Source organism: Sander lucioperca, chromosome 17 (genome assembly GCF_008315115.2).
Source record: "Sander lucioperca isolate FBNREF2018 chromosome 17, SLUC_FBN_1.2, whole genome shotgun sequence".
Lineage (NCBI taxonomy): Eukaryota > Metazoa > Chordata > Actinopteri > Perciformes > Percidae > Sander > Sander lucioperca.
The window spans coordinates 18,899,948-18,921,534 of NC_050189.1; the positions used below are offsets into that span (position 1 = coordinate 18,899,948).

The 21,587-nt window shown below is 42.4% G+C and overlaps 2 protein-coding genes across 2 annotated transcripts in view; one reads left to right on the forward strand and one right to left on the reverse strand.

The window, feature by feature from the left end:
* Nucleotides 1-21,587, reverse strand: part of LOC116064546 (zinc finger protein 239-like) — a 914,372-nt gene that overhangs the window by 685,929 nt on the left and 206,856 nt on the right. The window lies entirely within an intron of this gene.
* Nucleotides 4,426-16,858, forward strand: LOC116052147 (lecithin retinol acyltransferase-like). Its single transcript, XM_031302674.2, has 2 exons — nt 4,426-5,257; nt 16,023-16,858. The coding sequence occupies exons 1-2, from the start codon at nt 4,685-4,687 to the stop codon at nt 16,173-16,175; spliced, it is 726 nt and encodes a 241-aa protein (XP_031158534.1). The 5' UTR covers nt 4,426-4,684; the 3' UTR covers nt 16,176-16,858.

Here is a 21,587-nt window from a genome sequence, read left to right on the forward strand (position 1 = left end):
CAAAGATTCTCTATTGGGTTTAGGTCTGGAGACTGGCTAGGCCACGCCAGAACCTTGATATGCTTCTTACAGAGCCACTCCTTGGTTATCCTGGCTGTGTGCTTCGGGTCATTGTCATGTTGGAAGACCCAGCCTCGACCCATCTTCAATGCTCTAACTGAGGGAAGGAGGTTGTTCCCCAAAATCTCGCAATACATGGCCCCGGTCATCCTCTCCTTAATACTGTGCAGTCGCCCTGTCCCATGTGCAGAAAAACACCCCCAAAGCATGATGCTACCACCCCCATGCTTCACAGTAGGGATGGTACTCATCTTCCTCCAAAACACAGTTAGTGGAATTATGACCAAAAAGTTCTATTTTGGTCTCATCTGACCACATGACTTTCTCCCATGACTCCTCTGGATCATCCAAATGGTCATTGGCAAACTTAAGATGGGCCTTGACATGTGCTGGTTTAAGCAGGGGAACCTTCCGTGCCATGCATGATTTCAAACCATGACGTCTTAGTGTATTACCAACAGTAACCTTGGAAACGGTGGTCCCAGCTCTTTTCAGGTCATTGACCAGCTCCTCCCGTGTAGTTCTGGGCTGATTTCTCACCTTTCTTAGGATCATTGAGACGAGGTGAGATCTTGCATGGAGCCCCAGTCCGAGGGAGATTGACAGTCATGTTTAGCTTCTTCCATTTTCTAATGATTGCTCCAACAGTGGACCTTTTTTCACCAAGCTGCTTGGCAATTTCCCCGTAGCCCTTTCCAGCCTTGTGAGGTGTACAATTTTGTCTCTAGTGTCTTTGGACAGCTCTTTGGTCTTGGCCATGTTAGTAGTTGGATTCTTACTGATTGTATGGGGTGGACAGGTGTCTTTATGCAGCTAACGACCTCAAACAGGTGCATCTAATTTAGGATAATAAATGGAGTGGAGGTGGACATTTTAAAGGCAGACTAACAGGTCTTTGAGGGTCAGAATTCTAGCTGATAGACAGGTGTTCAAATACTTATTTGCAGCTGTATCATACAAATAAATAGTTAAAAAATCATACATTGTGATTTCTGGATTTTTTTTTTTAGATTATGTCTCTCACAGTGGACATGCACCTACGATGACAATTTCAGACCCCTCCATGATTTCTAAGTGGGAGAACTTACAAAATAGCAGGGTGTTCAAATACTTATTTTCCTCACTGTATATATATATATATAAACAACAGGGATAAGAAAGTACACGGCTATCAGAACGAGGCTACAGTTAAAGGAACAGAACAGTACAATAACAGTAAAAGAACAAACTGACAAGACAAAGTGTCCTTGTAATGCCAGCAGAAGCTGAGTCTGCAGTTCACACACTGTGTGTGTGTGTGTGTGTGTGTGTGTGTGTGTGTGTGTGTGTGTGTGTGTGTGTGTGTGTGTGTGTGTGTGTGTGTTCGTGTTCGTGTGTGTGTGTGCACCATTTGGTGGTATTTTGGGAAAGATGATCCGCTGTAACCTCAGCATTGCTCCGTTTGAGTGTCAACCACTCGCTACAGAGGTGTGTGTGTGTGTGTGTGTGTGTGTGTGTGTGTGTGTGTGTGTGTGTGTGTGTGGGGTCTGGTCCTTTCATCACCTTCCTGTCCTGTGAAAACCCTCCAGATGTGTTGGTGTTGAATATTTGTGATACTGCTACATTGCTATTATTTGAAGTATACGCACACACACACACACACACACACACACACACACACACACACACACACACACACACACACACATGCACACGCACACGCACACACACACACACACTAGGGATGTAAATAATTAAGCAGGCCTGCAGGAAGAAACTCATAAGTAGCCTAACATCTAACTTAAGTGACCATTTAGCTAGCTAGCAAACAATGACGTGTTTGTGTAGTAACTACATGCTAACTATCGGCCCTTATACCCGCCGCTAGTACATGACTGCTGGAGATACCACGTTAATTAAGGGTGCTGGTAGTAACATTACTGTTGGCAAAATACCCCACACAATTAAATCCATTCTTCAACGTTAACTTTTTTCGACATTTTGTAACTTTTTCCGAAATTGTTTTGCGCTTTTTCTGACATTTTTGGTGCTTTTTTAGACAATTTTGGCGTTTTTTTTAAACATTTTGTAACTTTTTTAACAATTTTGGTGCTTTTTTTCGACATTTTGTAACTTTTTTCTGACATTTTTGGTGATTTTTTTCGACATTTTGTAAAATTCCACAAAAAGGCTGGAAAAAGCTCCAAAATTGTCTAAAAAAATCACCAAAAATGTCGGAAAAAGCGCAAAAAAATTTCGAGAAAAGCGCCAAAATTGCACATTTTTGGTGATTTTTTTTAGACAATTTTGGAGCTTTTTCCAGCCTTTTTGTGGCTTTTTTCTACGATGGCTAAGGAACTTTTTTATGAGGCCCAAACTGTAAATGAGAAAGCTAAATGAGACAAAAATACGGTCACAATATTAGATTTGTGTTAAAGCAGCCATATTATGCTCATTTTCAGGTTCTTTATTGTATTTTAATGTTGCACCAGAATAGGTTTACATGGTTTAATTTTCAAAAAACACCATATTTTTGTTGTACTGCAGTGCTCTCTCTCACTGCTGCAGATCCTCTTTTCACCTGGTCTCTGTTTTAGCTACAGAGTGAGACCTCTTTTCTTCTTCTTCTTCTTCTGTACCATCTTTGATTGCACTACACATGCCCAGTAGCTCAGATGTAGATCATGTCAGCTAGCTAGCTCCATAGACAGTAAAAGAAAGGCTGTTTCTACAACTTTGGTCAGTTACAAGGTAGGATTAGCTGGGAGACTTCTAAATGAGACATGTAAGTAGTTCTTTTGTAGATTATGGTGAACTTGTGTGGTGTTGTAGCAGTGCTTTGCTACTGAGAACGAGGTAGCATGCTAGCGTTAGCGTTAGCATGCTAACGCTAACGCTACGAGCTAATGGTTGCGGTTAGCCTGCTCGTTTCGGCTTGTGACGTCACAAGCCGTGCCGATTTTGAACAGCTCACCCAGAGACTGAAGGCAGGACACATTCAGAAACCGTATCTCACTCTAAACAGCATGGATGGATTTTTTTCAAAGTTTGTATGTGTGTGGAAGCACCAGAGACACAACATAACACCCCAAATCCCAGAAAAAGTGATTTTTTCATAATATGGGCACTTTAAATTCGTTAACTTTTTGCTGATTGGCTCTCATAACGGGCCGGACGGGTAGCGTCCCGCCATGACTCCATGACGCTAATGTCTGCCTATTCCACATTTAAATTGTGATATTTTGTGATTAAATTCTGAATCTGCCACCGCTCTCTGTCAGAGTGTGTGTGTGTGTGTGTGTGTGTGTGTGTGTGTGTGTGAGTGTTTTTGTGCGTACATGTGTGTATGTGTGTGTGTGTGTGTGTGTGTGTGCGTGTTGGCACGCTCTCTGTCAGGTAAATATAGAAGTACAATATGTCTTCCTCTGATGTAGAAGTACACAGTCAGTAGCAGTCTATACAGTGGAGTTGCATATTAAGTGCTTTGGGGTCCTTATAAGTCATTTTGGGGTAAAATTTTGGTTCTGGAGAATTCTACAAGCAGCAACACAACAGGCCAATCAAATCGGCCCGTTCCAAACAGGCACATTTTCAACTGGCTCTGTACTAGTAAATCAGTGTAAACATCAAAACTAAATGAATGACTTTTTTCCAGATCTAATGTCTGCAGTGGACTTCTTCAGCAGGTTTTGTCTTTAAGCTGCTGCTAGAAGATGTTTACTTTATGCTTTTATATAAACAGGCAACACAGGGGTTAAGCTGCTGGTCATGTGTAAATGGATAGCTCAACGAATGCGTCATTATACAATAAAGGAATTCCTCTCGCTCGCGCTCTCTGCTTTTCTCTCCCTCTCTCTGTCTGTATCTCTCTCTCTCTCTCTCTCTCTCTCTCTTCTCTCTCTCTCTCTCTCTCTCCCCTTAATTAAGGTCTGGACATCAAGCAGCCCTCCCCCTTCCCTCTCCCCCTTCTGTCTCCAAGACAGAAACCCAAGCTCACACACAGACACATTTTCTCTCTTTTTTATTTATTAAAAAAAGTAACATTTTACGAGGGAGGACCCCTAAAACCTCTGTCAAAAATGTGCACCCAAGTCTTCCACAAACCTATGGAAAGCACTAATATACAGTATATATATATATATATATATATATATAGTCTATATATAGACAAACATATAGGATATGTTTACTGTACTATATATATATATATATATATATATATATATATATGTACATACATACATACATATATACATAGGCTACATACATACAGGGCCTCTACAATCCAGCAAATGTACAATATCTCAGCTCATTTTACTGTTTTTATAGGTCACAGAATAAAGGAATTCCTCTCTCTCTCTCTCTCTCTCTCTCTCTCTCTCTCTCTCAAAGTCATGACGTCACGCAGCCCTCCCCCTCCCTCCCCTCCGTCTCCAAAATTTCCCTAAAGAAGGAGAACCTCTCCAGAGAGGAGAGAGGGAGGACCGAGGCAGGACAGAAAGCCAACTATTGCTTCTCCCTCTTCTTTTTTGTAGTTTTCTTCTCTCTCTCTCTCTCTCTCTCTCTCGCTCTCTCTCTCTCTCTCTCTCTCTCTCTCTCTCTCTCTTTCTGTGGTATTTTTTGTGTCATTGTTTAATTTGCAGTGATGCTGGACACGCTCACCTTCCTCCTGGAGAAACTCTTCCTCCTCGCGCACATCAAGCTGTCCAGCCTGCTGCCTCCGCTTGGCGGCAGAGCCCGCGCAGAGCAGCCGCTCGCCAGGCGCCCCGAGCGGGACGAGTGTCCACCGCAGCCCGGCCCTCCGCAGAAGTTCCAGCGGGGGGATCTGCTGGAAGTCCCGCGCACTCTCTTCACCCACTTCGGTATCTACCTGGGCGACAACCGGGTGGCGCACCTCATCCCGGACATCCTGCCGGCGCTGACCGCGGACAGTTGGCACATCCAGGAGATGGTGACGAACACGCGGCTGGTGCTCGGGGTGCTCTGCAAGCGAGCGACCGTCCGCGTGGACTCCGTGGAGGACTTCGCGTACGGAGCCGGGATCCTGCTCAACGCCATGGACCGCGCGGTGCTACGGAGCGCGCTGCCTGGGGAGGAGGTGGCACGGCGGGCAGAGAGGCTGGTCGGCGCCGTGTCCTACAGCCTGCTGTGGAACAACTGCGAGCACTTCGTCACCTACTGCCGCTACGGGGCCGCGCAGAGCCTGCAGACCGACCAGGTGAGGGTGGGAGCGTGTTTATGTGATAGCTTCTACGGAAGACGATTAGGGCCACATGTATGTGGGAAAAATTGTAGGCCATTTGAATTCTGAGAAAAAAGTCAGAATTCTTTTTTTTTTTGGCAAAAAAAAGTGCAAAAAGTGCATTTTATTTATTTATTTATATTATATTTTTGGGTTTTCTTTAACCTGATTGTCTAATCTAATTTTTACGTGGATGGTACGTGGAACGCTCTTCCCAATAAAATAATGGATCAGTTCACTACTTTCATTGAATTTTGGTGTTTAATTAAATTTTATAGGATTTTCATTGGAAATGAACATCAGGACATTGAAAAACATGACAAAAATGACGGAAAAAGCTTAAAAAACGACAAAGAAAATGTCAAAAAGCCCAGAAAAAAAATCAAAACAAAACATTTCTAAAAAAAAAGTGACAAAAAAACTTGGAAAGAAGTGACAAAAATGTTGAAAAAAGTGACAAAAATGTTGGAAAAATGTCAAAAAGTGACAAAAATGTCGAAGAAAGTGACAAAAATGTCGAAAAAGGCGACCGTAAAGTTTTGGTCGTAAATTTTGAGACACTTTTGTCACTTTATGTTCCAAGTATTTTTGTTACTTTGGTGATTTTTTCTTTTTTTTGCCGCATTTTTTTGACATTTGACACATTTTTCAACATTTGTCATTTTCCTTGCCATTTTTTAAGCCTTTTTTTGACATTTTTGTAACATTTTCCACGTTTTTTATTACTTTTTTCAACACAATAGTGAACTGACCGTTTAAACTTGTGAAGAGCGTTGTAGGGAACCATTCACATTTATTTTGTTTGTTGACAATTTTGTTGAGGTAAAACTTTTTGAAAATGGGTCCAATTAGACCCCAAGGACAACAGGAGGGCTAAAAAGGTATTTCAAGAGGTAAAAAGTTCCGTGTGGGCCGTAATCTGTCAGACAACATTGAAATCAATTCATTTTGAGGCAGAAACAACCTTTTTAGTGACAGGTTTGGGGCTGCAGTCACTTTTTGGCAAGTGCAAACATGCATTTTATGGGTTGTATTGCTGTTTTAAAAACAGGTATTTGAACAATTAAAAGGGCTATAATCTGTCAGATGGAAGCCTCACCAGTCAAATCAAGTCATGTTAAAGGAAGAAACTAACTTTAAACCCCAATGTAGGAGCTGGGATCACTTTTTGGCAAGTGCAAAAGTGCACATTGTAATGGGTTGTATAGGCCCCTTTGAAAAACTAATTTCAACAGTTGAAAGTTCTGGGTGGGCTATAATCAATCAAATACAATTGAAATCAAGTCATTTTTGGAGGCAGAAACAACCTTTCTGTGACAAGGTAGGAGCTGCAATCACTTCTGGGCAGACGATCACTTTTTGGCCATGACATGACATGTCGGTCGCAACGCTTTTTTACGTAGGCGGTGATGCGTTTTCATGCCCGGGAGATTGCAGGCGGATGCTTTGATGTAGCTTTTACACCCAGAGATTAAGATCTTCTGCTGGTTTTTTCCTTCCTCTTTTCACACCTAACCAGCGTTACGGCAGTTTGTTCACCTAACCAGCGTTACGGCAGTTTGTTCACCTAACCAGCGTTACGGCAGTTTGTTCACCTAACCAGCGTTACGGCAGCTTGTTCACCTAACCAGCGTTACGGCAGTTTGTTCACCTAACCAGCGTTACGGCAGTTTGTTTACCTAACCAGCGTTACGGCAGTTTGTTCACCTAACCAGCGTTACGGCAGTTTGTTCACCTAAACTAATCCTGTAAACGCACTTTTTTGAAATCTGGTCCGAGGGTGAAAAAATTGGAAAACGGCTTCCTTTTGGCTAACGTTATGTAGCTAACGTTAAACATCGCTAAAGTAGCTGACGCTCCAGGCAGGGACGTAACGTTAACGTTAGCTGCTATGGTTAGCTGTTTATAAAGTGGACGTAGACAACTTATCAACTAGCTAGCTAATCTGTCTGCTTATCAACTCCTTGAATGGATTATAGTAACTTTTAGCACGGCTTACTGTAGAAAGGGTACCGCAAGAAAAACGTGTAGATTATCAAAAAGACATTGGCTCATTGATGTTTGCTATGTTAGCTGATGTTAGCAGCTGCTAGCTAGCGCGCTGCAATCATGTCCGATGGCAGAAATTGCAAAATAAAAAGCAATCCAACAGCACATTATACAATGTAAACAAAGACACGTTTTCTTGCGGCGGCCTTTATAAAATGAGCAGTGGTGAAAGTTATTATAGTCTATCATGTTATGATCGGGAGTGACTGGAGACTATGCTCTTGTTCTCCGTTTTTTGGTGAATTTCTGTAGCAGAAACAGCGCCACCTATAGGCCTGGAACATGAAGTAGCGCGTTGAGTCTTTTACAAATGGATCCGTTTGGACGCACATTTTTTTTACACGGTTCCAGGGAAGACGGGGGGGGAAAAAAAAGATCGCTTTGGTACGTGTGGACGTGGCCTAACCCTCCTGTTTTCAAAAAGTTTCTATGTCAGAAATATACTGAGGAAGTAAATTCTCAGTTCACGACTTTCAGTGAATTTACGTGTTGTATTCAATTTTAGTAGCCTGACAAGCCAGACCCAACTGGGAACTCACCATTGGCTGGGCTCAATCTGAGGGGCGGGATAAACGCCAAATTCTCTCTGCATGCAATAGGATAGCGCTACAACCAACCACAGCAACGCTAGTTGATAGTCAACTTTAAACTCTGAACACATCTTCCTTTTTTAAGAATGACTTAAGTGCCATTCTTTGTTCTTTTCTCAAAGAAAAGCTGAACTCCAAGTCTTCCAGAGTCGCGGCCAAAGCCGACTCCAAAGACCCGCTGTTCACCAGCAGCAGCAGCAGCCATCTTCTTTGTTTTCAAGTAGCAGGGAATTCACGCGGAACCGTCGCAACTCTGCCGTCATTATGTTAAGCCCCGCCCACCGACTCTATACACGATGTGATTGGCCTGACTAGAGTTTGGTTTTTCCAGCTCGCAAGCCAACGGAGAGTTGCTAGACGCACCCTGGCTGCAAATTACATTTGCTGCCACTAGGGTGGTCTAGATTTCACGCAGTTCGTGTAAATGTCATGTTATCTTTAATCTATTGATACGTGTTCACGGGGACATTTTTCTCGTTTTTTACGTGGTGGCCAGCGTGAAAATGTGAAGTAATGTAGGTGTGTGAGGCGTCCTTTCTCCGTAGTCGCGTCCGCAGCGGCCTCCCTGCATATGAGGCGCCCTTTTCGGCCGTCTCCCGGCGTGTGAGGTGCCCTTTCCCCGTAGTGTTTTTCCTAAACCCAAACTCCGCCATCCCGTTATTGTCGCGCGTCCCCCGCGGTCTTCCCCGTAGTCGCGTCCCCCCCCCCGGCATATGAGGCATCCTTTTCGGTTGTCTCCCGGCGTGCGAGGCGTCCTTTCCCCGTAGGGTATTTCGTGCTGGCCGCCATGTAAAAAACGAGAAAAACGTCTTTAGTTATAAGTTATAGTTATAGTTTTAGTGCTAGTAGGCCTATTAAGAGGTGAGGATTAGTTCAGGTAGGACTGTGTGTAGACATATTTTATTATGTGTATTATGAGGTGGTCCGCGGAAATTCTTGATTACAAATAGTGGTCCACACACACAAAAAGTTTGAAAACCCCTGGTCTATGGTATCTAGGGAGGTACATGTATGCATGTATTTAAAAAAGCGTCAAAAACATCGAAAAAACTTTGGACAAAAATCCTCCCAAAAGGCGACAAAACCAATAATTTTTTTCCATGAACAGGCGACAAAAACGTCGAAAAAAATCGGCTAATTCTTTTTTTTTGAAAGACCTCCCCCCGTAAGTTACGTCCATGCTGGAAATACCCTCAGAGCAGCTTTCAGTGGTTTCTAAAAAACAGCTTCTGTTGATTTTTTTTGCCTCAAACATCTCAGGTTAAATCTGCTCCAGAGAGAGCAGCGGTTACCTCCGTGACCTCATACATGAGAGGCCCTCGGGTGCTCTACTTCATCATCATCATCATCATCGTCGTCGTCTGTCTGCCTCGCTGCCGCCTCCGCTGCCGTCTGGTTCCTGGCAGCCGGCTGCGCTCTGAATGCACCTTTTGTTCCAGGGACTTTTTTTCCGAAGGAGCGGCCCAGATTTTCCCCCCTCACTCTCACATGCAGAAACACTGCACCTTAACAGGCTGAGGTGGAGGAGTTTGTTTTTTTAACTTTTACTCCTCAAATGTAAAATCTTATTGATTGTATAAATGGTACAGTTACTTAGTTACCTTCCACCACCTTAGAGAAGCATCTATTGTAAGTATTTGGGGCACTTGGAAAGTAAAAACTAATTGCTATTTTATACCACTAACAAGGCTCAAAATATCACCACACTTCCACGGTAGCATGATGAGGGTCCCTACATGCAAACCGAAGCATTGAGAACTTTGTAAGTGTACAGACAGTTTATTAAAGAGATAGACCAGTGAAGGGTATTAGAAGACCTTCTCCGGTGATGGCTGAGCGTTACTGAGCAGCCTCCAACTGAGCTTGAAGACGTAGATGTGACGTGAGCAACCTGTCTGAAAGTTGGAAGTCTTCTGGTAGCTGTGCCAAGAGAAATCTCAATCATTCCCAATCTAGCAGAGACGGAGAGCGTAGGTATATGTAAGGAGATAACATAGGCACAGGATAATTATTGATCACTAAAATGATAGTTAACATTAGTAATTAAACTTAAACAGCTAATGGAAGTCGAAACTGCCTGAGAGCATCTTGTACTATGCTGTAATTCCTCTACTATGAGACAGTAAGTCTCGTGGTTATGACACAATCGTCCTATTTTAACAAAAACGTCTGCTACGGAGCCATAACGTGAGGTACAAGGTAATGGAGCCTTTTATACATTGTCGCGTTTCTTTAGAAATAAACAACGGACAAATAGAGTCTTTAAACGCTTCAGATGTAAAGTTATTCTCTGTCAAAGTGACGTCAAAATGAATGGCAGTCAATGGGATGCTAACGGGAGGTGATGGCTTGTTAGCAACAAAATGGCGCCATAGGAGCTACACTTTGCGGACGCTCGCTTACCCCCTTGGTTCCAGCCAATAACTGACAAGAAGGATTTGGGGTTGGGGGGGGTTAGTGCGCGGAAGGGAGGGGGAGGGGACGGGAGGAGGAGGAGGGAGGGGCGAGCTAGCCTCCGTTTTTTTTGACAATACTTTGAACGTCAACAACAAGTGACGTCACCCAACATCACATTAATTACATCGCTTAGAGCACCTTTAATTGGAAGTCGCTTTGGATAAAAGCGCCAGCTAAAAGACACGTAATGTAATGTAATGTAAAAGAATCTGATGACGTAACGTAGCTCGAATATCTGTTGTATGCGTGGCAACGTTTTCTTTACCGTTGCATACGTTTCTTCATTTTTTTTCTCCTGGAAATGTCATTGAAGAGTTTTGACATTTTGTCCTTAAAAAATGTGTAGGAACCCTGCTTCATTAGGGGATAGTTGGCTAAAACCATCTCAAAAAAATAGAGATGCACCGATAGACCGGCTGGTGACCGGAATTGGCCGGTTTTCACGTGCTCGGCCATGACCGGCGACCTGTAGGTCAGTCTGACATATGGTGATTTCATGCCGGTCAACGCTACAATTAACTGACAACATAAGTTATACCAGTTACAGTTCTCACGGACGCACGCACACACGTTCTCTCAACTTTTCCGCCGTGTGTGGCGCGTACCCGCCCGCGGTGTGAATTCTTGAACATGTAGAGAACCTGGTGGATTAACCTGCAACATGTCAGCTGTTTGGGAATTCTTCAGCGTGTTTGCAGAAGATAACAAGTTTGCAATATGCAACACCTGCAAGGAGAAAGTAGGGCGTGGAGGGACGACACCAAAAACCAAAATCACATTTCTTTAGTTGGATATTGGATGTGAAAAGAAGGAAATGGTTCTAACGTTGCACTTTAGATGTGTGTGAATGTCCCACACCAGGAGTAATTTATATAGTTCTATGTTATAGTGATCCATTATCTGTTCACCACATGTTCTATTAAAGAAAAGATAGAAAATAAATATTTGTGTGTGCTGTAAAGTGGTTAGAAAACCGGAAATCGGAATCGGCCTAGAAAGTTGTAATCGGTGTTTTTTGTGTGTAAAATCATTTGGGGGCGTCATGGCCGGGTTGGTTCAGTGGGTAGAGCAGGCGCACATGTGCTGACAGGTTTATGCCTCGACGCAGAGGTCTAGGGTTCGAGTCCGACCTGTGACGACTTCCTGCATGTCTTCCCATAGGCGTCGATTTCAGTGGGGATGGTGGGTATATAATTCTTGAGCGACAGATGGCAACAAATCCACAAAAATCTACTATCCCCACAGGGCCGGCACAGACGCAGCCGATTCTGTGGTGCAGAACTACAAATACTGTGTTGCGCCATATGACTGAAGCGCCTGCACCGTTATTCCACGGGACGGTGCGTAGGCTCAGCCGCCTGCTCGCACAAAAACTAAAGGCTTTCTTCTTCATAAAACATGTCGGGACATCATCACATTTTTGTGTACATTTTGTATTAATTTACATTAGTAAGCTACAGGACAGCGTCTTTTCAAAACATGACCATGGTTGTATTTCAGTTAGCCTAATAGCTGGTTTGATTTGCATTGAGAGATGATTTTATGGAAAGTACCCCATGCCAATCTCTAAGTATGGTGAAGGGTATGTGATGATGTGGGGGTATGGTGAAGGGTATGTGATGATGTGGGGGCCAAGGGAACTTTATCAGGATGCATAGTATCCTGGATCCATGAAATAACTGGCCTTTCAAAATAAAAGTCTGCCTGCCTCTATGGGAATTTAACATAGGGGTGTACTGACTTATGCCCCCTGTATTTTAAGGAAGAACATTTATTTATTTACGATACATTATTCATTCACAAAGAAAATTGGTGTCCTTAAAGGTTGGATTTTTCCTATTTTTTTTAATTAAGGCATTAAGATCAATTTGCAAAATTTTTATTCCTCTTTTTAGTCAACTTTAGCATGGGTGTCCAGTAGCTGTGACTGTAGCTGTCCAAAAGAGAAAACATGGGGGGATGTGTGAGGGGGGCGGAGCCTGTTTGTCCATCCACACTCTGCAGCGGAGAGAGTTTTCCCTGATCAGGTTTCACGTCCTGTTACTGCTAACCTAAACATCTGAGCTGCCTGCCGTCTGGCAGCCTGCTGCTCACAGGAGCCCGTCCAGGGGGCCTCAGGGGGCCCCGCGGTACAGAAAACAACAGGCCACTTGTATTCTTGGCTCTTTTACTTGAAGTTTCTGCTCAGAGAAAGAAGTGAACATTTAAAAGCCCTATGTCACGGCCTTTATTGAACGCAGATGGAGTTTTAGCTGAAAAGGTGAACCATTAAAGTTACATCTTGAGCCAATTATTGGTTGAAATCTCTGCAAAAAGCCTTGAATTAGGTAGGGCTGCTGCTCGGTTATAGATCATAATCACAATTATTTTGTTCAGTATTGAAATCAGGATTATTGAACAGAATTCCCCGTTGACTTTTGGAAAGATGTAGCATTTAATTTTTGTATTTTTTTTTGGGGCAATTCTGCTGTTATTGAACAGGAAAGCTGAGAGATATGAAAGGGGAGAGAGAGGGGGGAAGACATGCAGGAAAACCTTCACAGGTCGGTTTCAAACCCTGGACCTTCTGCGCCTAGGTAAATAAACTTCTGCACATGTGCGCCCGCTCTACCAACTGAGCTAACCGGCCACAGATGTTGCATTAATTGAAGTTAAAAAATAGGGCTGAACGATTTTTGAAAATAATGTAATTGCGATTTTTTTCCAAAATATTGCGATTGCGATTCGATATTCGAGTATTTTTTTTAAGCTCTTTGTCTTCTGTATTATTCAACAAAGAATAATATAATAATTTCTAGTATGAACACACAATTACACACTAGACAGTTAAATAAGTAAAAATATAGTATATAGTATATATCTATACACACACACACAACAGTGTAATTTTTTACAGTGCACAGAGAGGAGCTGCCTCCAGCCCCTCCCCCTCGTGAAGTTGCGTGCTGCCGTGTGCACTTGTTCAGAGAGGCTATCGTTACGTTAGCTAGTTGCTGGTGTTCTTGCCGTGGGATTAACTGTACTAATAAAACTGTTGAAACACCGCGGCCATGCTGCTGTGAAAGCTCCCTGAACGTCATTTATCAGTCTGCTTGTTACCCCTCTCAGTGGCAGCTCCTCCACTCCATATCTTTATAACGGAGCTAACCGGAGCTAACCGCTAATCAGAGCTAATCGTTGCCAACCGAGCCTTGAGTTCTGCGTGCCTGTATCCATTAACTGCACGTATGGACTCGAGCCCGAATAAAACCCTTAATTTTATTAAAATGGCTGTAAAAGTTTTAAACTACAACTCAGAGTTGTTTGAATGACAGAAATCAGCTCAAGGTACGACGTAGCGTTAGCGTGCTAGTTGATGCTTTCTCTGCCGAGTGCAGACTGATTTGCTCTCGCGAGTCATGTGACCAAATCGCAGCCTTTGCGATTAAGAAATTGCGTTTTAACATATCGCAATATTATCGCAAATGCAATTAATCGTTCAGCCCTAATAAAAAACAGTGAAACGGTGAAACAAATCAACATTAACGACTCCTTGAACTGGGACATTTCCTTTCATAATTTTCCCCGTTTTTTTTAACTTTTTTTGAATTCCCCTTCAAATAAATAATATAAAACATACATTCAACTGTTTAAATGGGTATTTAACAATGAACACAAAATAAGATGGAACTGTTGGAGTGCACTTTTACAGTCTTTTGAAAACACGTAATAAATAAAAATACAAATAAAACCAATCGTTCTCCATTACATTGGTTTTTTTGTCATCGTTTAAAACTCGGTTAAGTTCAATTCAATTTTATTTATAGTATCAAATCATAACAAGAGTTATCTCGAGACACTTTACAGATAGAGTAGGTCTAGACCACACTCTATAATTTACAAAGCCCCAACAATTCCAATAGTTCCCCCAAGAGCAAGCATTAGCAGTGGCTATTGCGACAGCGGCGAGGAAAAACTCCCTTTTAGGAAGAAACCTCGGCAGACCCAGACTCTTGGTGGGCGGTGTCTGACGGTTGGGGTTATGACGGTACGGGATGTAGCGTGGCACAGCAGAGCATGGGTGGACACGGCAGGACGCAGCAGGACGTAGCCGGACATTGCAGGGAATCGCAGAGCGTAGCAGGGTGTAGCAGGTCCATAGCCACAGCTGCACCCAAGACCCAGGTCTTGGTGTCGCCCTAATCCAAGGCGATGTTCTGGGCGAAGAAGAAACATAAGGACTCCGGGGAGTAAACTCCCCAGAGCTATGTGGAGCTACAGCATAACTAGGAGAGGCACTATATTATTGATTATACGATAGGTAAATCTGATGACTGTAAAGAGAAGCAGAGAAAAGCAGGGGTGCTGTGTCTGCAGCTATATACCCTGCCCCGCCGGTCTAGGCGTTCACTGCAACTCCTCACTCCCTAACTATAAGCTTTATCAAAGAGGAGAGTTTTCAGTTTAGTCTTAAATGTAGCGACGGTGTCTGCCCCCCGAACCCAGATTGGGAGCTGGTTCCACAGGAGAGGAGCCTGATAGCTGAAGGCTCTGCCTCCCATTCTACTTTTAGAGACTCTAGGAACCACAAGTAACTCTGCATTCTGGGAGCGTAGTGCTCTAGTGGGACAATAAGGTACTAAGAGGTCCTCAAGATATGAAGGAGCTTGACCATTTAGAGCTTTATAGGTCAGAAGAAGGATTTTAAATGAGAAGCAATGGGCCCCTATGCCCCCCCCCCCCCCAACTGACTCCATGCATGTTTTAAACCCTGCATGCATGCATTTACATTTTCAGCGCTTATTTCGTTTAAAATGAGCTTTTTCCAGCTCCATCTGCTGGCTCAAGTCAAGCCCTTCCTACACAGGCGCGATCTAGAGTGTGTGTGTGTGTGTGTGTGTGTGTGTGTGTGTGTGTGTGTGTGTGTGTGTGAGCTGAAGATCTTTGCCCGAACCCAACGGTTCGGTCTTAGGCCCGATTTCAGCTCTATTACAAATACATAGTAGCGTTGTGACATTTTCCGTTTTTTTTCAGCTTTCATGTTTTCTTTTTCTGATTTTACTGTATGTTATTTGATGTTTACTTTATGTAAAGCCCTTTGGATACCTGCTGGTTGCTGTAAAGTGCTATATGAATAAACTGTTGATTGATTGATTGATTGATTGATTATTTGATATCTTCAGATCAATACAGTGTAGAGACTGACTTTTGAGAAATGCGCTGTTTCAACGAGGTCCTCTGACAATTGTAGCCCGTCCAGAAGCGCTTTTTTGAATCCATCGTGGATTTACAGTGTCTTTGTTTACATAGATAAATAATTAGGAATCCAAAAATAGGAGTAAAAAAAACTAGAAAATAATCTAATTTAACCTGACATCACAGAAGTTTGACTGTTTAGAAGGACTCAAACGATTAATCGATTATCAAACTAGTTGCTGTTTGATTTAATAGTTAATTAACGGATTAATCATTGCAGCTCTAGACTGAAGCATAATGCAACTATTTTCTCTAATTGCAGCCGATTTAGATTTAGATTTTCTTTGCCTCAAGTTTCCAAAATGAGTCCAAACGTATGAAACTTGTTGCCAGAACAGACTGATCCTGCTTCTTCTAATAGCACTTTTAATATCACATTATATATTAATATTATTTTTTCCTGCTTCCAGTTCTGTGAGTGGCTGAAGTCGCTGATCCGGGACCGGCGAACCTTTGTCCTGTCCGCGCTGCTGGGACTCCTGTCCATGTCGTGTTTGGGAATCTCGTCCAGCACGGTCATGCCCGCCCTCCTCGTCCCCTTCACCCTGTGGATGGTCAGCTAGAAGCTCCGGGACGCAGGACCGTCACCGCTGGTTCAAAAACGGGCTTGAGCCGCCATGTCGGAAGACTCACAGACAGGATGTCGTCATCTGCAAACAACTTGACTGGCGTACTACATTTTTAATGCTAATAACCAGACCCAAACAGCATTAGTTTTAGGCTACATTTACATTGCTACGTTTGGGGTTTTAAGCGGAGTTTTGAGCCAAAATATCTCATCAACATTCTGGTATACTGGGCATTAGTCTCGCATTGCCAGGTCTGGCTAGTCCACAGAGCATTCCTGGATAGGGAGAAAAACATGCTCTGGTTGATTGGCATTTCTTTAAAACCAATCATAATTGTCTCGGGCGGCGCTATGCGCCGGACGGAGCCACGGTGCCTCTGCCAAACAGCCTCTGGAAGGAACTTGTTTTGGTGGAACATGTGTACGTTCAAGGGTTGTTTTAGGCTTGCAACAGAAAACTCAGATTGGACAGATAGTCTAGACGTTGTGACCGATTAGACCCAATCAGGAGGAGAAACATTGGCGTCAGTATTAGTGTTGCCAAATGTCTCCATTTGCGGCCATTGAGACGGCAACACAGCCCCGCAGATTCCAAACCAAAACGGGTCAGAAGAGTTTCCAAATGTCTCCGGTTTAGGGGCTCGGAAACACCAGAGCAGGGGGAATGAGAGGGGAAAACGCCAGAGCAAGGGGAATGAGAGGGGGGAATGCTAGAGCAGGGGGAATGAGAGAGGGAAACGCCAGAGCAGGGGGAATGAGAGGGTGAAATGCTGGAGCAGGGGGAATGAGAGGGTGAAATGCTAGAGCAGGGGGAATGAGAGGGTGAAATGCTGGAGCAGGGGGAATGAGAGGGTGAAACGCCAGAGCAGGGGGAATGAGAGGGGGAAATGCTAGAGCAGGGGGAATGAGAGGGGGAAACGCCAGAGCAGGGGGAATGAGAGAGGGAAACGCCAGAGCAGGGGGAATGAGAGAGGGAAACGCCAGAGCAGGGGGAATGAGAGGGGGAAACGCCAGAGCAGGGGGAATGAGAGAGGGAAACGCCAGAGCAGGGGGAATGAGAGAGGGAAACGCCAGAGCAGGGGGAATGAGAGGGTGAAATGCTGGAGCAGGGGGAATGAGAGGGTGAAATGCTAGAGCAGGGGGAATGAGAGGGTGAAATGCTGGAGCAGGGGGAATGAGAGGGTGAAACGCCAGAGCAGGGGGAATGAGAGGGGGAAATGCTAGAGCAGGGGGAATGAGAGGGGGAAACGCCAGAGCAGGGGGAATGAGAGGGTGAAACGCTAGAGCAGGGGGAATGAGAGGGGGAACAATAGCAGAAGATATTAGTTTTTAAACCAAAACGTAGCGATGTAAATGTAGCCCAAGATCCAGAATGATCACTCATCACTTCTGAATTATTACACTGAGAGACTCTAACGCTGCGGCGGCCATCTTGTCCGTACGAAAGCACGTGAAAGTGTTTTGATGTCCGGCGCTCTGCTCTGAAACAAGTGAAGCTCTTGTGTAAATACCTGTAGATATATTTCAGGACCTGGTTGTTCTCTAACAGTCAACGTTTTGTACAGAATTTATTTTTTAAGACGCTGTCTGTAACACTTTATATATATATATATATATATATATGTGTGTTTTCTATGTAAATAAACGAGGTGGAGTCATTGAATCCTGTCATTTATTTCGGTCAACTGATTTTAAAAAAATAACCAAAAAAATCATCATCAGTGACTTAAGCTGCTTACAACCAGACTTTCCGACCCTCGGCAGAAAAGCTAGTCGGACTGATCAGCGTCCACGAGTTGGTCAAAAAAATGCCTCCGAACACGTAATACGTCTCCATAACAGCAGGCGGCGCTAATCTGTGTTGTCCTTAGACTATATATAGAATGGACCAACAGATCCCGTGTCTCTGGACGGAGACCAGTGAAGGATATTAGAAGACCTTTTCCGGTGATGGCTGAGCGTTACTGAGCAGCCTCCAACTGAGCTTGAAGACGTAGATGTGACGTGAGCAACCTGTCTGAAAGTTGGAAGTCTTCTGGTAGCTGTGCCAAGAGAAATCTCAATCATTCCCAATCTAGCAGAGACGGAGAGCGTAGGTATATGTAAGGAGATAACATAGACACAGGCTAATTATTGATCACTAAAATGATAGTTAACATTAGTAATTAAACTTAAACAGCTAATGGAAGTCCAAACTGCCTGAGAGCTTCTCCTGTACTATACGGTAATTCCTCTACTATGAGACAGTAAGTCTCGTGGTTATGACACAATCGTTAGCCTATTTTTATAAAAACGTCTGCTACGGAGCCATAACGTGAGGTACAAGGTAATGGAGCCTTTTACACATTGTCATGTTTCTTTAGAAATAAACAATGGACAAATAGAGTCTTTAAACGCTTCAGATGTAAAGTTATTCTCTGTCAAAGTGACGTCAAAATGAATGGCAGTCAATGGGATGCTAACGGGAGGTGATGGCTTGTTAGCAACAAAATGGCGCCATAGGAGCTATGCGTTGTGAGGAGAAGCTTACCCCCCTTGGTATTCTCACGCCAATATGAAAACCAGCAGCTGATTGGACGAGCGCGTCACGTGGGTCTGGTTTCTCCGGAAATTCACAGCCAGACTGTCATGGCGGCTTGTTCAGAATACGATCTCATATTGGACTAAAATAGTTCACCGAAACGTGTTTCTGAAAACATTTTGATCGACAAAGGTCAGTTTAAAAAGATTTTCGTCAGATTTTGAGAGACTCTAGTCACGCTCATCCCGCTCCCCGTTTCCTGGTTAGCTCTCCACCAATCAGATGGGTCATTGAGTCCGACTGCCGGCAGTGTCCGCCCCGCCGATTATACATGTCAAATCGGCCAAAAATGAAGGACGACGGCCCCTCGGACGGACGACGGCACGGAACGACCCTCACATCCCTCCATAGTACCGTTACTAAAGTTTATTATATATAATATATACAAACTTTCTAATTCAGCCAAACTTAACTTTCATTTTGACAAAATGATGAGCGTGTTTGTGCTAACCTTCGTGTTGTCTTCCCGTCGCAACCTTTAGTTTTTCTGGGTCAAAATTTTAAACTAAACTTTTTTAGAACAAACATTTTGCTGTTATTTTTTGACACTTTAATTTTTTTTTTTTATTCCTGTTGATTTTTTTTAGAAGCTTTTTACGACATTTTTGTCACTTTTTTTTTTTACATTTTTTGCCCATTTTTCCATTGTTTTTGTCGATTTATTTTGTCAATTTTCTTGATATTTTTGTCCATTTTTCTTTTAGTTTTTGGTGATTTTCTAAATTTTTTTGTCGATTTCTTTCCGATTTTCTTTGTTAATGTTTTTGTTGATTGTTTTGTTGATTTTTTTCAACATTCTTTTATCATTTTCTTTTTTCAAATGCTATAAAATTTAACATAACACCCAAAATCAATGAAAGTAGTGAGCTGATCATTTATTTTACTTGTGAAGAGCATCGTATATGGAACCATTCACGTTATTTCTTTTGACAATTTGGTTAAAAGAAAACCGAAAATTAATGATATAGAAACAAAGTGAAAAATGTTAACTAAGGTAATAATTATTTCATTGTTTAATGGTTTGTTAGATGCTATCTATTAACATTAGTTATTACAGTATAAGCATCATCTTAACAGTTCATCATACAATAATACGCATTAAGTACCTCGTGTTGTCTACCCGTCACAACTTTTTGTTTTGTTCTGGGTCAAAATTTTAAACTAAACTTTTTTTTTCAACATTTTCTTTTTCTTTTTCGACACTTTCAATTTTATTTTTATTCCTGTTGATTTTTTTCCGGTGTTTTAGAAGCTTTTTACGACATTTTTGTCACTTTTTTTTCGATTTTTTTGGCCATTTTTTTCGATGTTTTTGTTGATATATTTATCATTTTTTTAAATGTTTTTTCTCGATTTTTTTAAATGTTTTTGTCGATTTGTTTGGGGTCAATGTTCTTCCATGTTTTTGTCGATTTTTTTTTGACATTTTTCTCAAATATTTTAAAAATATTTTTGTAGATTTTTTTCAACATTCTTATATCATTTTCATCACTTTTTTCAAATGCTATAACATTTAACATAACACCCAAATTCAATTAAAGTAGTGAGCTGATCAGATATTTTACTTGTGAAGAGCGTCGTGTATGGAACCATTCACGTTATTTCTTTTGACAATTTGGTGAAAAGAAAACCCAAATTTCTGATAGAGAGCGTTTTGAACTTAAATAATTATTTCATTGTTAAATGGTTTGTTAGATAACATTAGTTATTACAGTATAAGCATCATCTTAACAGTTCATCATACAATAATACGCATTAAGTACCTATACATTGAGATGCATACAATACATTCATGTATAATTATATAAATAAATGTTTTGGCCCTTGAATCCCTCCATAGAGTACCGTTACGAAAGATTTTTTTAACAAACGTGTCTTGTTAGCATCAATTAAGGTACTGGGTACTTAAGGTGTACTTATTAATTAATGTATTTCTTAATAATACCTAGTGGTTGATGAAGATGTAAGATAGCAGGTATGTCTTGAGCTTCGCAGCTAAGCCATTTCATTATGAGAAAACTTATTTTTATTGTTTATTTAAGGGTTATTATTAATTTTACACACACACACACACACACACATACACACACACTCACACACACACACACACACACACACACACACACACACACATACACACACTCACACACACACACACACATACACACACTCACACACATACACACACACACACACACACATACACACTCACTCACACACTCACACACACACATACACACACACATACACACTCACACACACACACACACACACACACACACACACACACACACACACACACACACACACACACACACACACACACACACACTCACTCACTCGCTCTCTCAAACGCACAAACACTCACACACATACACACACACACACACACGCACATACACACACACATACACACTCACTCACACACACACACATACACACTCACTCACACACACACATACACACACATACACACACACACACAGAGACACACACACTCACTCACTCACTTGCTCTCTTAAACACACACACACTCACACACACACACACACACACACACATATACACACACACACACACACATACGCACACACACACACACACACACACATACGCACACACACACACACACACACACACACACACACACACAAATTTTTTCCACATCCTTAGTAAGAAAAGAGAGAGAGAATTGTTTAGACATGTATTATCAGTAATTGGCCGTATAATCATCTTTTAACATGTGAAATTTCATTATAATTATGTTATTAACTATCTATAATAATCCCACACTCATAGAAACCGTCAGTGCAGTCGCTGCGTGGT

What these genes read in the sequence shown, in the direction of transcription:
- LOC116052147 (XM_031302674.2), top strand. Translation starts at nt 4,685, where the DNA reads ATGCTGGACACGCTCACCTTCCTCCTGGAGAAACTCTTCCTCCTCGCG. An exon ending in AGAGCCTGCAGACCGACCAG is followed by an intron (nt 5,258 to 16,022) that starts GTGAGGGTGGGA and finishes TCCTGCTTCCAG; the next exon opens with TTCTGTGAGTGGCTGAAGTC.